Source organism: Electrophorus electricus, chromosome 8 (assembly GCF_041902795.1).
Source record: "Electrophorus electricus isolate QZ-2024a chromosome 8, ASM4190279v1, whole genome shotgun sequence".
In the NCBI taxonomy this organism is placed as follows: Eukaryota; Metazoa; Chordata; class Actinopteri; order Gymnotiformes; family Gymnotidae; genus Electrophorus; species Electrophorus electricus.
In genome coordinates this window covers 28,765,001-28,777,165 of record NC_137504.1, presented here as the reverse complement: position 1 = coordinate 28,777,165, position 12,165 = coordinate 28,765,001, and the positions used below count along the sequence as shown (strand labels likewise).

The following is a 12,165-nucleotide window of genomic DNA, read 5'->3' as shown; positions in this document are numbered from 1 at the left end:
CTGTGCGTGCCTGCGCGCGCACGTATGTGCCTGTGTGTGCGTGTCTGTGCATGTGCCTGTGTGTCTGTGCGTGTGTGTGTTTGGGCCTCATTACTATATTACTTTTAACAGTAGTCATTAGGGTTAAGTGCTTCCAAGCCCTTTTGTCCTTTAAGACTGTGTGTGTGTATTTCTGAAGGGAAAGTGTGTTTGGAAAGGTCCTTTTGGGACCGTGTGGACTACGCACTGTGCTTAATATCTTCTCCCAGCAGGGCCCTGGGCTTGTGCAGCTCCTGACTCAGACGCACAACACACCCTAATTCGCGCACTGACTCACCTTCCTCCCGCCTCAAACACTTTAGCCCCTCACAGCCCAAATTCAAATTGAATTTTGCCAGGAACCGAGTGACTGACAGGCCGGCATGTGTGAAGGCGGGTGCTAATTGGCTAACTCTGTCTTCATCGACCAGGCTCTCGAGGTCAAACCTAAAGAACCTCTTGTATGAATCAGTCCAATCAGAGCTCTCGAGTTTGTCAAGGGCCCTGGGTCTATTATAAGCACCCTGTCTCAAGGAGAGAGAGATGGAGAGAGGAAGGCTGATATGAAAGAGAAACAGTAAGTAGTCGTGTTTTGGTTGTAGCCTGCTGGAAGGTTACCAGATGGTGTTTCAAAGAACCCCCCCCCCCTTCTCAGGGAGTTGGGTTTTGGCAGTGGGGCGAAACCGATCCATCCTTCTGTTCCTTTTGGTCAGACGAGGTGAACTTGCCCTGTGTACCGTGCGCGATTATTTGTATGATCAAAACAGCTTGTTTGACGCAGTTACACAGCACCGCACACAGAGACGGGTGGCCTGGGTAGAGCACAGTGACCCCCTCGGAGATGTCCTGGAGAAACACTGTTCCTGCCTTGATTCTCCAGTGTGACGGAGGGTTGGGGGGTCAGGACAGACGTCTTCTCTGGCAGGGTGGGGGGCGGAAGTGGCACGGTGTTCTCTGGGCTGCAGAACTGCACCCGCGCTGACGCCTCGTACGGCTGTCTGGAGGCGTGCCAGTAGCACCCACGCGTGAGCACACAGTAACGCTTCCTAATGCCTGACGCAACAGGAGGCGTGTGAGTGTGTGCATTCATGCTTGAATGCTGTGTTTTCTTTGTTTGAGGAGGCATTTTTTTGGTTAGCTCTGTGTGTGTGTGTGTGTGTGTGTGTGTGTGTGTGTGTGTGTGTGTGCTACAGAGGGGCTGGGTTTAAAAAGGTGAGCCAACATTGTTAAACAGCATTTCAAATGAGCACCCACGTAGTACAATAATCCAAACACATTGAACTTTGTACTGGAGCTCAGTGCACTGTTGTATTGCGTTGTCCTGAAATCTGGAGCCCGTTGCCGAGGAAACGACTGCATACGTACAGTGCGATGCATTAATTAAACAGATAGGTTAACGTGTAGGCATTCTGCGTGTGTGTGTGCGTGTGTCAGTGACAGGGTTCCCCCTCACCCACTGAGTTGGCAGTCTGTTTCTCATGCCACCCTACTGGCTCAGATCCAGAGACAAAGATCTGTGTGTGCAAGCGGAACATTGCTCGCATGTGTGCATGAATGTGCATTTGTGAGCGTGCGTGTGTGAGGATGTGTGTGCGTGCATTGACACATCTGGATCCATATTTAATACACTGCCACTTATTTCATGGGGTGGCAGGGATTTCACAGATGTTTGTCCACTCTCCCTCTCTCACTCACTCATTCACTCACTCACTCACTCACTCACTCACTCACTCACTCACTCACTCACTCACTCACTCACTCTCTCTCTCACATACACACACACTCACTCTCTCACTCACACACACACACACACACTCTCTCTCTCTCATTTAACTATTCCCTGTCATTTATACAAAGTGTGTGTGTGTGCGCGCACGTGTGTTTATCTGACCCATATTTGCAGACTTCTTGATTTAAGGATCTTCTTGATTTAACACATCTTAAAACAAATACTTAACAGTTTAAATGAAGCTCTTTGACAGATCTGTGGAAAGGGCCTCTTCCGCCAGCTAATTGTTCGAATGAGCGAGAATGTGCGCACACCCTGTGCCCAGCTCCAGCTGGAGTGTAACCACACTCTTTGTGTACTGCAGGCAGGGGGGGGGGTCCTCCAGGGGGTCCTCCCTCTGCCTTTGTACCCTGATTGCTCGGCCTGGCTTATCTCTGCCCGTGTCCTGCTTGTGTGTGCGTCTGCTTTTTGGGATAGCATGGGGAGGGGCTTAAGGGGTTCCTTGTAGCCACAGGCATGTTGTATGAATTTAGGACCCCCAACCCCCTTCTCTCTCTCTCTCGCTCTCTCTCGCTCTCTCTACATCTCTCCATTTTTCCCTGCCCCCTCTCTTTCTTCATCTTTCCAAGCCCCCCACCCAACTTGCCATCTCTCTCCCCATCTCTTTCCATTTCTCTCTCTCTCTCCCCATCTCTTTCCATTTCTCTCTCTCTCTCTCTCTCTCTCTCTCTCTCTCTCTCTCTCTCTCTCTCTCTCTCTGATGAGCTCTTTCCTCAGCTGCTTTGCCTCCCAGGGCATTCCTGGCTCATTTGGGGCGGGGGCGGGGGGGCAAATTAAACTTCACTAATGAGAGAGACAACTCGGGAGCGAACGGCAGCCGACACAAAGGGGTCTTGATTAACTAGGAGAAGTCGGTTTGTACCGGCTGCATTCTGGTTGTTCAGACTGGTCTTTACTGGTCCCGATACAGAACACCCCTCACTGACACTGGCGGGAACCCTGCGCACAGTACAGCAGCTCCACATAGGCTCCACAAAGGGTCACGTGTCTGTGTTTACCAATGAGAGATGCATTGTGGGTAGTTCTATTGCTATTCAGCAGGCGAAGAAGACAAGTGGGACCTTTTTAACTTTTCCCCAGAGCAGCCGCTCTCATTCACACGCTCTACACCATTCTTTCTCTCTCTCTCTCTTACACACACTCACTCACTCACTCACACACACACTCTCTCTCTCTCTTTCACTCACTCACTCACTCACTCACACACACACACTCTCTCTCTCTTACACTCACTCACTCACTCACTCACTCACTCACACACACACACTCTCTCTCTCTCTTACACACACTCACTCACACACACACATACTCACACACACACTCTCTCTCTCTCTTACACACTCACTCACTCACTCACACACACACTCTCTCTCTCTCTCTCTCTCTCTCTCTCAAACACACACTCTCTCCATTTGCTACCGAGTTAGCAAGGAAGACGATGCTGGTTGCCACGGGAACCGCAGCAGAGTGCGAGGAGAAGGGGGGGTAGAACACTCTGTTCATTCCCTCAGTCCTTCTCTCCCCTCCTCCTTCCTCTCTGACATTTTTCAAATCTCTTTCATGTTTTCTGTCATTTCCCCCTGATGACTCCCCTCCCCTCCCCTCCACACTTCTCTCCTCTCCTGCACTAACGGACTTTGTAAGCTGTTCAGCAGCACAGGACACTAAGTGACTATAATCTCAGATTTGTTGTACCTTCCTGACGAGTCTTGGAAGTGAGTGGGCGTGTCCTCAGATGGACTCTTCCTCAACGTCTCCTGACGCGGGACACGGAGCGCCCCGGAATCTGAGGTTGCGATTTTGTGTGTGTGTGTGTGTGTGTGTGTGTGTGTGTGTGTGTGTGTGTGTGTTTTGAGCCCACAGTGGTTCAACATGCTCACTTTGTATTCTCTTTATCAGCTGAGTAAATGTATGTTAACGAGAGAGAGAGCGCGAGAGAGAGAGAGAGAGAGCGCGAGAGAGAGAGAGAGAGAGAGAGATGGGGGAGGAGCTATTACCACAGTGCCTCCATCTCACAGGGGACATGGGGCTAATGTAGCCCTCGCTTTGTAAGGAGACGGAGGGAGACCAGATTGTTGTCCGTAAAGGGGACTGGAACTGTAGAGGTGCAGGAGGAGGTGAGGGAGAGAGTGGGCGGAGCGCTTTCTCTCCCCTAGCAACGGTTGGCAGCCAGCGGCACCCGCTTGTTTTCTCACTCGTGTGCGTGACACGGAGCGGCCTCGGACCACAGCGTCCACACGCGCGCTCTCAGGCTCTCACGCACACACACACACACACACGCGCACGCACACACACAGCGGGACCTTTTCTCTTGTTCCTTCCACCTCCCGGAAGAAGGCGAAAGGAGCGTGAGCAGTGTCGGCGAAGGGGGAGCGCGCAGCCCCGGGGGGGCCATGGAGCACCTGAGCACCCACGGACTGCCCAGACTCTCCTGGATAGACACGCTCTACAGCAGTACGTGCACACGCCCGTCTCTCTCCCCGGTCCCCCGCTTGACCGGGTCCGATCGCGTTAGTCACAACAGTGGCGTGTGGTGTGGGGGTGTGCGGCAGTGTGCGCGGATTCATGTGTTTGGTTGTTTTGTAAGATTTATTACGGGCAATTAGTATAACAGTCAAATAATGGGTACTGTGGATGCGATAGCTGATCTTGGCCTGTGCTGTATATACGTGTGTGTGTGTGTGTGTGTGTGTGTGTGTGTGTGTGTGTGTGTGTGTGATGTAATGTAATTATATCAATTATATGTCATAACTCTTCTGCGTGTGATGGCCAAGCCTGTGTTAGTGTTGAGTGTTAAATCCCGCGGGTCCAGACAGGGGCTTTAGCTCCGGCATGGCACCCAATCCATGCTGTTCCCACCACTAACTTGGCATGTTTGCACCCGCCGCCGCAACGGGTGGGTGTCTGCGCGGAGGAGCAGGCGAGGAGCTACGGGTGGAACAGCCGCACTCTCTCCCACTCCGGCCATCCGCTGGAGCCGCGTGAAGAGCTTCGGGCAGTGAGGGAGGCAGGGAGAGAGAGAGAGAGGGAGAGAGAGAGAGGGAGAGAGGTAAAAGAAGGCAGAGGGAGAAAAGGAGAGTGAGAGGGGTCTGGAGAGAAGGAAGGAGAGAGGGAGAAAGGTAGAGGGGGAGAGATGGTGAACTTCATTCATTCACCAGGGTTGAAGCTGTTGACCAGGAATACACGGATGCTCTATTAACACCTCTCCCTCTACCCAATGTCACACTGAATTTTGGGGGTTCTGTGTGCACGCGAGTTTGCAGGCTGTGCGTGTGTGTGCGCGCGCGTGTGTGTGCATGTATTAGTGTGTGTGTGCGTGTGTGTGTATTAGTGTGTGTGTGTGTATGTATTAATCCGTGTGACGGGGATTTCGGGGAGAAAGAGGAATCAGTCCCAGCAGACCCAGTGTTGCCTGACAACCACAGTTTTCATTTTTACCCTCATTTAAATTACCGTGCATCGTATGCCATGTGATTTAGCCATGTCGGTTATGCTGTTGGTGGGGAGGGATTCCTGCAGCACTTGCTCGCAATTCTGGTGCTCTGGTGTTTGAGTCCAGAGACAACTGGGTAGTTACGTAACCGTGGCTACTGGTCGGTGGTCCTGGTAGTCTGATAGAGCAGGCACAGCGCGGAGGGGACGCAGAGACGTTGGAACTGATCTGTGAAAGGGCACGGCACAGTATGCGTATATTAACACTGCTAATGCCGCTAATGCCTTGCAGCGTTAACACACCTCGGACATCGTCTGATGTGACGTGGTTAAGGATTAACATGTTAACACACCTCGGACGTCGTCTTATTGCACCTAAATCACTTACACTTGTATATCATGTGAATGGCTGTGATCCGCTCACAGAACTCTTATCGAGCTCTTATCACGCTCCCAAAAAACAAAAATCAGAATAATTGATACCAAACGATATATTGCATTAGCCCCCTGTCTCCTTGCTGTGATTGAAACTGATCATGCAAGAAGAGTTGCTGACGACCTTTGGGAAAATGACGCTCTAAAAGCAAAACGCACACACTCTCAGATCTCCAGCCCCTTGGCGCCGGTGTTAACGAACATCACCGTAAAGTGCAATTAAGACCTCGTTAGTTGTAGCTGCACCAACACCAGTGTTCGCCCGCACCGTGAGCGCCGCTCAGAGCCCAGCTGAGATGCCCCCGTACGGTGAAAGATTTCCCAGTGACCGTCACATGTGAAGTGGCTTTCCTGTTTTACTTTGGACTGGTGTTTTTGTAAGTTGGCAGGCTAATGTGATCTGCCTGTCTGAGCAATGGCAGAATAGAATTGGATTTGCTTTCAGGCATCTCTTTCAGTGTCTGTCCAGTTTGCTTTTTTTTTTTTTAACGACCTAAAACTGTTTTTTAGTGACGTTTGTTTGTATGTTTCAGACCATCTCTGAAGTGCTTCCTTGCTGTTGTGCTGCTGTATCTGGGCTCTTTGTAAAAGCTACTGCAACAGCCAATAGACGTGTGCATGCACGTGCATCCATCTGAGCTGGGGGAGCCGTAGTAGTTGCATCGTGTCGGGGCCGTGCACAACTCTGTGAGCTAGCAGGGGTGGTTCAGCCAAGGTGCAAAGACGTACACTCTCTTCTTTCACTACTAGTGTGGTATTGTACACCACACACACACACACCCAGACCCAGGGGGAATGTCCTCTTGCTGTACCTCATGTTGTGGTCTGGGCTAGAAGTCAGTGACCACATACAGAGCCATCCAGCAGCATATGTAGTGCTCTCATTCTGTACATCCTGAGGTCCAGCTCTGCCACAGCCCCGCCCTCAGTGCTAAGTCCCGCCTTAGTGGGATGGGCCTGTTCCCACTCAGGTTCCACCCCCTTCTGAACTTGCTCTCCATACTGCAACTCCGTTACTCCCCCCACAGCCTAGCGTCCATAACCCACACCATGCCCGCATGGCTCGTTCACCATATAGCTCCAACCCCGCCCCCAAAGATCAGTTGGCATATAACCCAAACCCCGCCCCCAAAGATCTTTCACCATCAAATGGCTGTAATAACAACAGAAAAGCATGTTGGCTTCTGTTGGAGAGACGTTGGATGTTCACTGTAGGGGTAGATTTTGAGTAAGAGGCGCACGCGCACACACACACACACACACACACACACACACACACGCACACGCACACGCACACGCGCACACCCTACTTCCAGCTCTACCTTTAAGATCATATATAACAGGCAGGCAGTATACTTCCAGTTCTATGTTTAACAGCACACGTCCTGTAGCTACATCCTTTGGTGTGTGTGTGTGTGTGTGTGTGTGTGTGTGTGTGTGTGTGTGTGTGTGTGTGTGTGTGTGTGTGTGTGTGTGTGTGTGTGTGTGTGTGTGCGCGTGCATGTGCGCTGATAGTCGCTGATTAAACACTCGGTTGGTATTGATGGACAAAGAAACGGGCAAATGCAGAGAAACGTTACATCTGCTCACTCGCACGCACACACAAACACCGCACACGCACACATTTTATCCTTGAACATGCTGTTAGAGGAGAACAAGACAGATCTGTTTAGGGCTGTTAGGAACTATTCCGTCCTGGATTTGTAAAAGGAACCCATTTATCACACACACACACACACACACACACACACACACGCATGCACCATGGCAGCATCGTCCAACAGACGTTACCTGGGAAGATGCTGAAATACAAGGGGAGACGTTCACATATGTGTGATCTGCCACGCACGCACGAACGCACTGCATGTGGCGGACCCGACCAGTTCTTGCTTCAACCAGTCCTGAAATCATGCGGATTCTGGAGGTTTGTGCGGTGCGTGGCAGGGTCCCGGGGAGACGGGGAGCAGGAACAGAGTTTGGGTTTGTGGGAACATCCACCGGGGAGAAACGAAGTGAACGTCACAAACATCCCAGAGTCCTGTTTCAAAACAGAACTGTTAAACACATTCACCTACCGATGGAGGCTTTGTTTGGGTACCGATGGAGGCTGTCATTTTTTTCTTATTTAATTACATTTTACTATCCGTACTGTATATTTTCTGAATCACTTTTTAAACCTTGTTTTTAAAAGCACTATATAAAGCCTAGTGTTATTTTAGTAATTATTTACTTTCCTTGTTTTTTTTTTTGATGTAGTTGAGAACTTGTGTGTATACAGAGTTATCATGCTCAGTGTGACATTTCATGATTCTGTTTAATCCAGTTCCTCTTTTCTGAACTGAAGAAACATGCTTTATTTTTGGGGGTGGTTGATTTCTGAGCGCTCACCAGTCACCAAACCCACCGCAACAAGCCAAAAGGATGCAATATGAAGAAAACAACCCCGTAACTATAGAAACGGTGGTAAAGAGAGTTACCAGGCTCTGAAGTGCTGTAGGTTTTCACAGGCAAAAACACTTCCAAACTTTTAACACCCGCTAAAACCGTCTGAGCTACTCTACCGACAGGATCCACATTGTTTTTGTGTCTTTCAAATGAGTGAAATAGTTCATCCTGTCAGTTGTACCCTAATGAATATGCAATTTAGATCATGTCTACCTGAGGTTATAAAATGCAGGGAGTGGCTAATGCAAATGGGTTAATTTAGCACCCGCTCGATGAATTACGAAGCCTGAGATTATTTTTGGAAATGAAGATTGCATGTGGAAATTAATACTGAAGGGCAGGTACTAATTCTTTGTGCGTTTTGTAGCTGCTGGCTTTGTGGTGAGAGAGAACTACAGAAAAAGAATCTGTCCACGCCCACAGGGCCAAGGGAGCTAAACCATGTCGCCAGCACCAGGGCTGTGTCGATTTCCTTTTTACTTAGCTTTTGTTCTTTCATTTGTTCTTCTAGGCTGTTCCATCTTCTGCTCACTTCATTTGTCCTTTAGTTGTACCCTTAGCACTGGCATTCATCCTTGTTCTGAACCCTCTTAAATATTTAAAATTTTCTGTCCGTTCAACTAACACTTTTTAATCCTGCAGTCCGCGTGCTGCCCACGCACAGTGGCGCTCTTTATAAGGGGTCTCGGGAAACATGCCCGCGGCAGTCGGAGTTTGGTAGTGGTAGACCATCCGACGGGCTCACCCCCTGACCCCAAGCGCCTGGCGGAACGCCAGCAGAGCTGACGGCCTGTGAGAGCTCCACTACAGACGCGGCACGCTCTACTGGAGCTCTCGTCCACAGAATGACCATTATGGAGTGCTGGAGTGTCTGAGGTCAATGTACTGGCCTCAGCACAGGTTAAAGGCGCACCTCATTCTGAAATGACGACATGGAGCAGGAAATGGCCATGTTTGCACGTTTGCGTATGCGTGCGTGAGAAGCACTCATGCGCTTACGTGAGTGGCCTCGCGTGTTCTTTTGTCTAGGTCACTCCTGAATGCTAATTTTTTTTTTTCTTACCTAATTCTGTCATACGAAGTCATAATCACCAGTTTTGCACTGGAGTGCGTGCGTGCCCTCCTTGGCTGGTAACCCTCCTACCGCTCCCCTCCAGACAGCTAACCAATCACCCCTCACAGAACGCCCACCGCAGAAAGCTTGGCCAATGGGATCATGTGCCTGTTCACACTTCACCAGGAAATCGAGGCGTGATTAAGCGTCAGGGCTGGTGAATTGGGGGGGTTGAGAAAGAGCGCGCAGTAGATGGGGAGAGGTGAGATGGCAGGAGATTAACACTGCACTTCTCTGTCTCTCCGCCACTTCGATTTACCTTTGTCAGTTTCTTCAGTCCCTTCTTTCCCGATCAACAGGACGTTCTGTCCCGAGCCGTAGCATGATCCCGCAGAGACAAAGCTGCGCGCGGAAGTCCGATGGGCGTGACCCATTGAAACTGGTCCAGTCATCTCCTTACTCACTTGAAACAAAGATCCGCGGTGCGATGGGGCTGCTACAGTCCCGTGCATGCTTACAAAAGACCTTGACGCCAGAATACTGTTCCTAGATCAGGGCGTTTGGGATTAGCTGGGATTAGCTGGCTCAGGGAGCCGTCTTGAAAACTGAATCCGGAACAGCTCTCCGATATCCTTTAGCGAGGCTCCCAACTTATGACTAAGTGTGGCGTCATGACCATCTGCTGCTCCATCTGTGATATGAGGGCAGCCCCCCAAGCCTGATTTATTGTGCCACACATGCCAGGACAACTAATTGATGCCAGAGATTGCCAATGGTGTGATTGCGTTCCCTCCTGTTTGTGGGCTCCTGTGCTTTCTCGCACTTTATCTCTGTCACTCTCTCACTCACTCTCTCGTGCTCGCGTTCTCTCTGTCTCTGTCTGTCTTGCTGTCTCTCCCCTTTTCTGTCTGTCTCTCTCTCCTCCAGTAATCTTGGCCGTTTTGACTCCCACTTGCTCTCTGCTCTTCTCTGGATCCGTGTTCATGTATATTCAAGCTGACATCTCCAAGCAGAAGCCAAGCATGACCGGTGCTGCTCGCCGCTTCAAAAGTTTCAAGCGTGTGCGGGTGGGTGAATTCCTCCACCACGGCAAAGAAACCCTCAACCATCGCCTTTCTGTAGCACCTGGAATGGTCTCAGGTGGCAGTATCGACCCAAACTTGAGGAACGTCGGTTGAATACGTTGGTTGAACCTTCGCGGTCTGACGTAACGTGGACGTTTCAGGTAAAGACGGTGGAGGTCACGCCTGCGGAAAACAGAGCTGAGCCTTCATCTTCTCCCGTCCAGCTGATGCTTAACTCCTAACAAACCCATGACGCGGGCTCCATTTTCCGCAGGTGTGACCTCCGCTGTCTTTGATCTGCGTTACCTCACTCAGCGGACTAATCGATACAGGAATGCACTGCCGCCGGTTTTATCCTCCTGTCCTCGAATAACGGGCGCTGTCCTGGACTGAATGTCCACATTTTCCCAGCAACGCAAGCGCTTATTCTTCGCCTTCATAGTGTTAGTGAGTCAGGCTAGATATAGGTCAGGTGAATATTTATTGTAATGGCTTTTTTAGTACCGTTATTGCTACCGGAGTTCATATGCAAATGCAGCTCAAATCAGATTGCTCTCTAATGCATTTTAATATATTGCCAAATTTGCCAGTCACACTGAAGTCACCAGGCACTGCATTGTAATTAGAATAAACTCAGACCTGCGGGGGCATGTTCAGAACTCTTCTCTTGGGCCGGGCCTGTGTGGTGAGCGCGGCACACCGCCACCCTGTCCGTCTACGTGCCATTGCCCCCCCCGGGCCTGGTGCCAAACACACGCTTTTCTGCCAAAGAAGCCGCGGATGGGTTAGGGAGGGGAGCAGACTCTCTGCTCTCTCTTCTTGCTCTGCCAGCGTTTGACAGACTAATTCATGTCAGCGGCCAATTGGGCCATATAGGATATGCGGCGTTGTTGCCATGGTAACAGCGCGGACTAGGCACTCGCGGTGCGTTATCGCTCTCGGCGGCCCAGCATCGTCTCCTCGGAGACGGTCTTTCTCACCGCTCCCTCCTCGCTGTCGTTTTCTGGGTGTCTGTTGCTGCGAGCCCCGGGCTTGCTCAGACGGGAACAGCTGGGCCTGGCTATTGCTGTTCACTCCTCCCCACTGGCTCCTCACCTCCCCTACGGACTGATGAACTTGTATGAGAGAGAGAGAGAGAGAGAGAGAGAGAGAGAATGAATGAATGAATGAATGTCCGATTGGGCCTTTCCTACGTTAATGAGAAGCCCAGCGTTCTGCCCGGTGGGGTGAGATGGCGTCTTTTTGCTCTTTGTCTGGACCCCTGCTGCTCTTTTCCATCGTCCCTGTGCTCCGTCTTCTGCCCAGCGTCTCCACCCTAATGCACACAGCTTCCGTGGAAAACCAGAATGCTGGAAAGCTCTGACCGTAACTGCCGTGCTCATTTTCACTGCCCCTGACCATCGGGGGGGCATCTGTATAAGAAACTGTGATGTTGACTAAAAGATGTGTATTTGCATAGAAGATACATATTTACACACGTGTGTGTGTGTGTGTGTGTGTGTGTGTGTGTGTGTGTGTGTGTGAGCCCCTCCAAGGAGTGTGTGTATTGATAACAGGGCGATTGAGTCTGCCCTAGTCCCTGGTCTATTCCTGCAACTCTGTGCTCTGGTGCATATTCAGGTGCCCCCCACCCAGCAGCGTGAGCGCTAATGTGTGTACTCAGTGTGCTGAGAAACTTTCATGGTGGTTGCTGTTCTTGCATCTGTTTATTTCTCTGTGAGGGGGGTGTGGGGCGTTCTGCTCTTATGTCACATATGGCAGGCCTAGTGAGCACAACCCACCCCCCCCCACCCTCTTCTTCTGCCCCCCGCCCCAAGATCTCCTGTCATTCTTCTTTCCCCAGACGCCCAGAGACCCCTACTGCCCTCGCGTGGTCCACACACACACACGCTGTGCAGACATTGGAGGAACCTCCACTTCAAAAGGGC

The 12,165-nt window shown here is 50.8% G+C and overlaps 1 protein-coding gene across 3 annotated transcripts in view; it reads left to right on the top strand.

The window, feature by feature from the left end:
- The window catches only part of abr (ABR activator of RhoGEF and GTPase), a 101,193-nt gene that overhangs the window by 12,804 nt on the left and 76,224 nt on the right, over window positions 1–12,165 (top strand). Inside the window, exon 1 of one of the 3 annotated variants that reach the window (XM_035527717.2) lies at window positions 3,860–4,261. The exons of the other annotated variants lie outside the window; for them this stretch is intronic. Within the exon in view, the coding sequence (XP_035383610.1) occupies window positions 4,201–4,261 (61 nt within the window). The 5' untranslated portion in view covers window positions 3,860–4,200. Of the gene's footprint in view, window positions 1–3,859; window positions 4,262–12,165 lie in introns of those variants that run through there. 3 annotated transcript variants of the gene reach the window in all.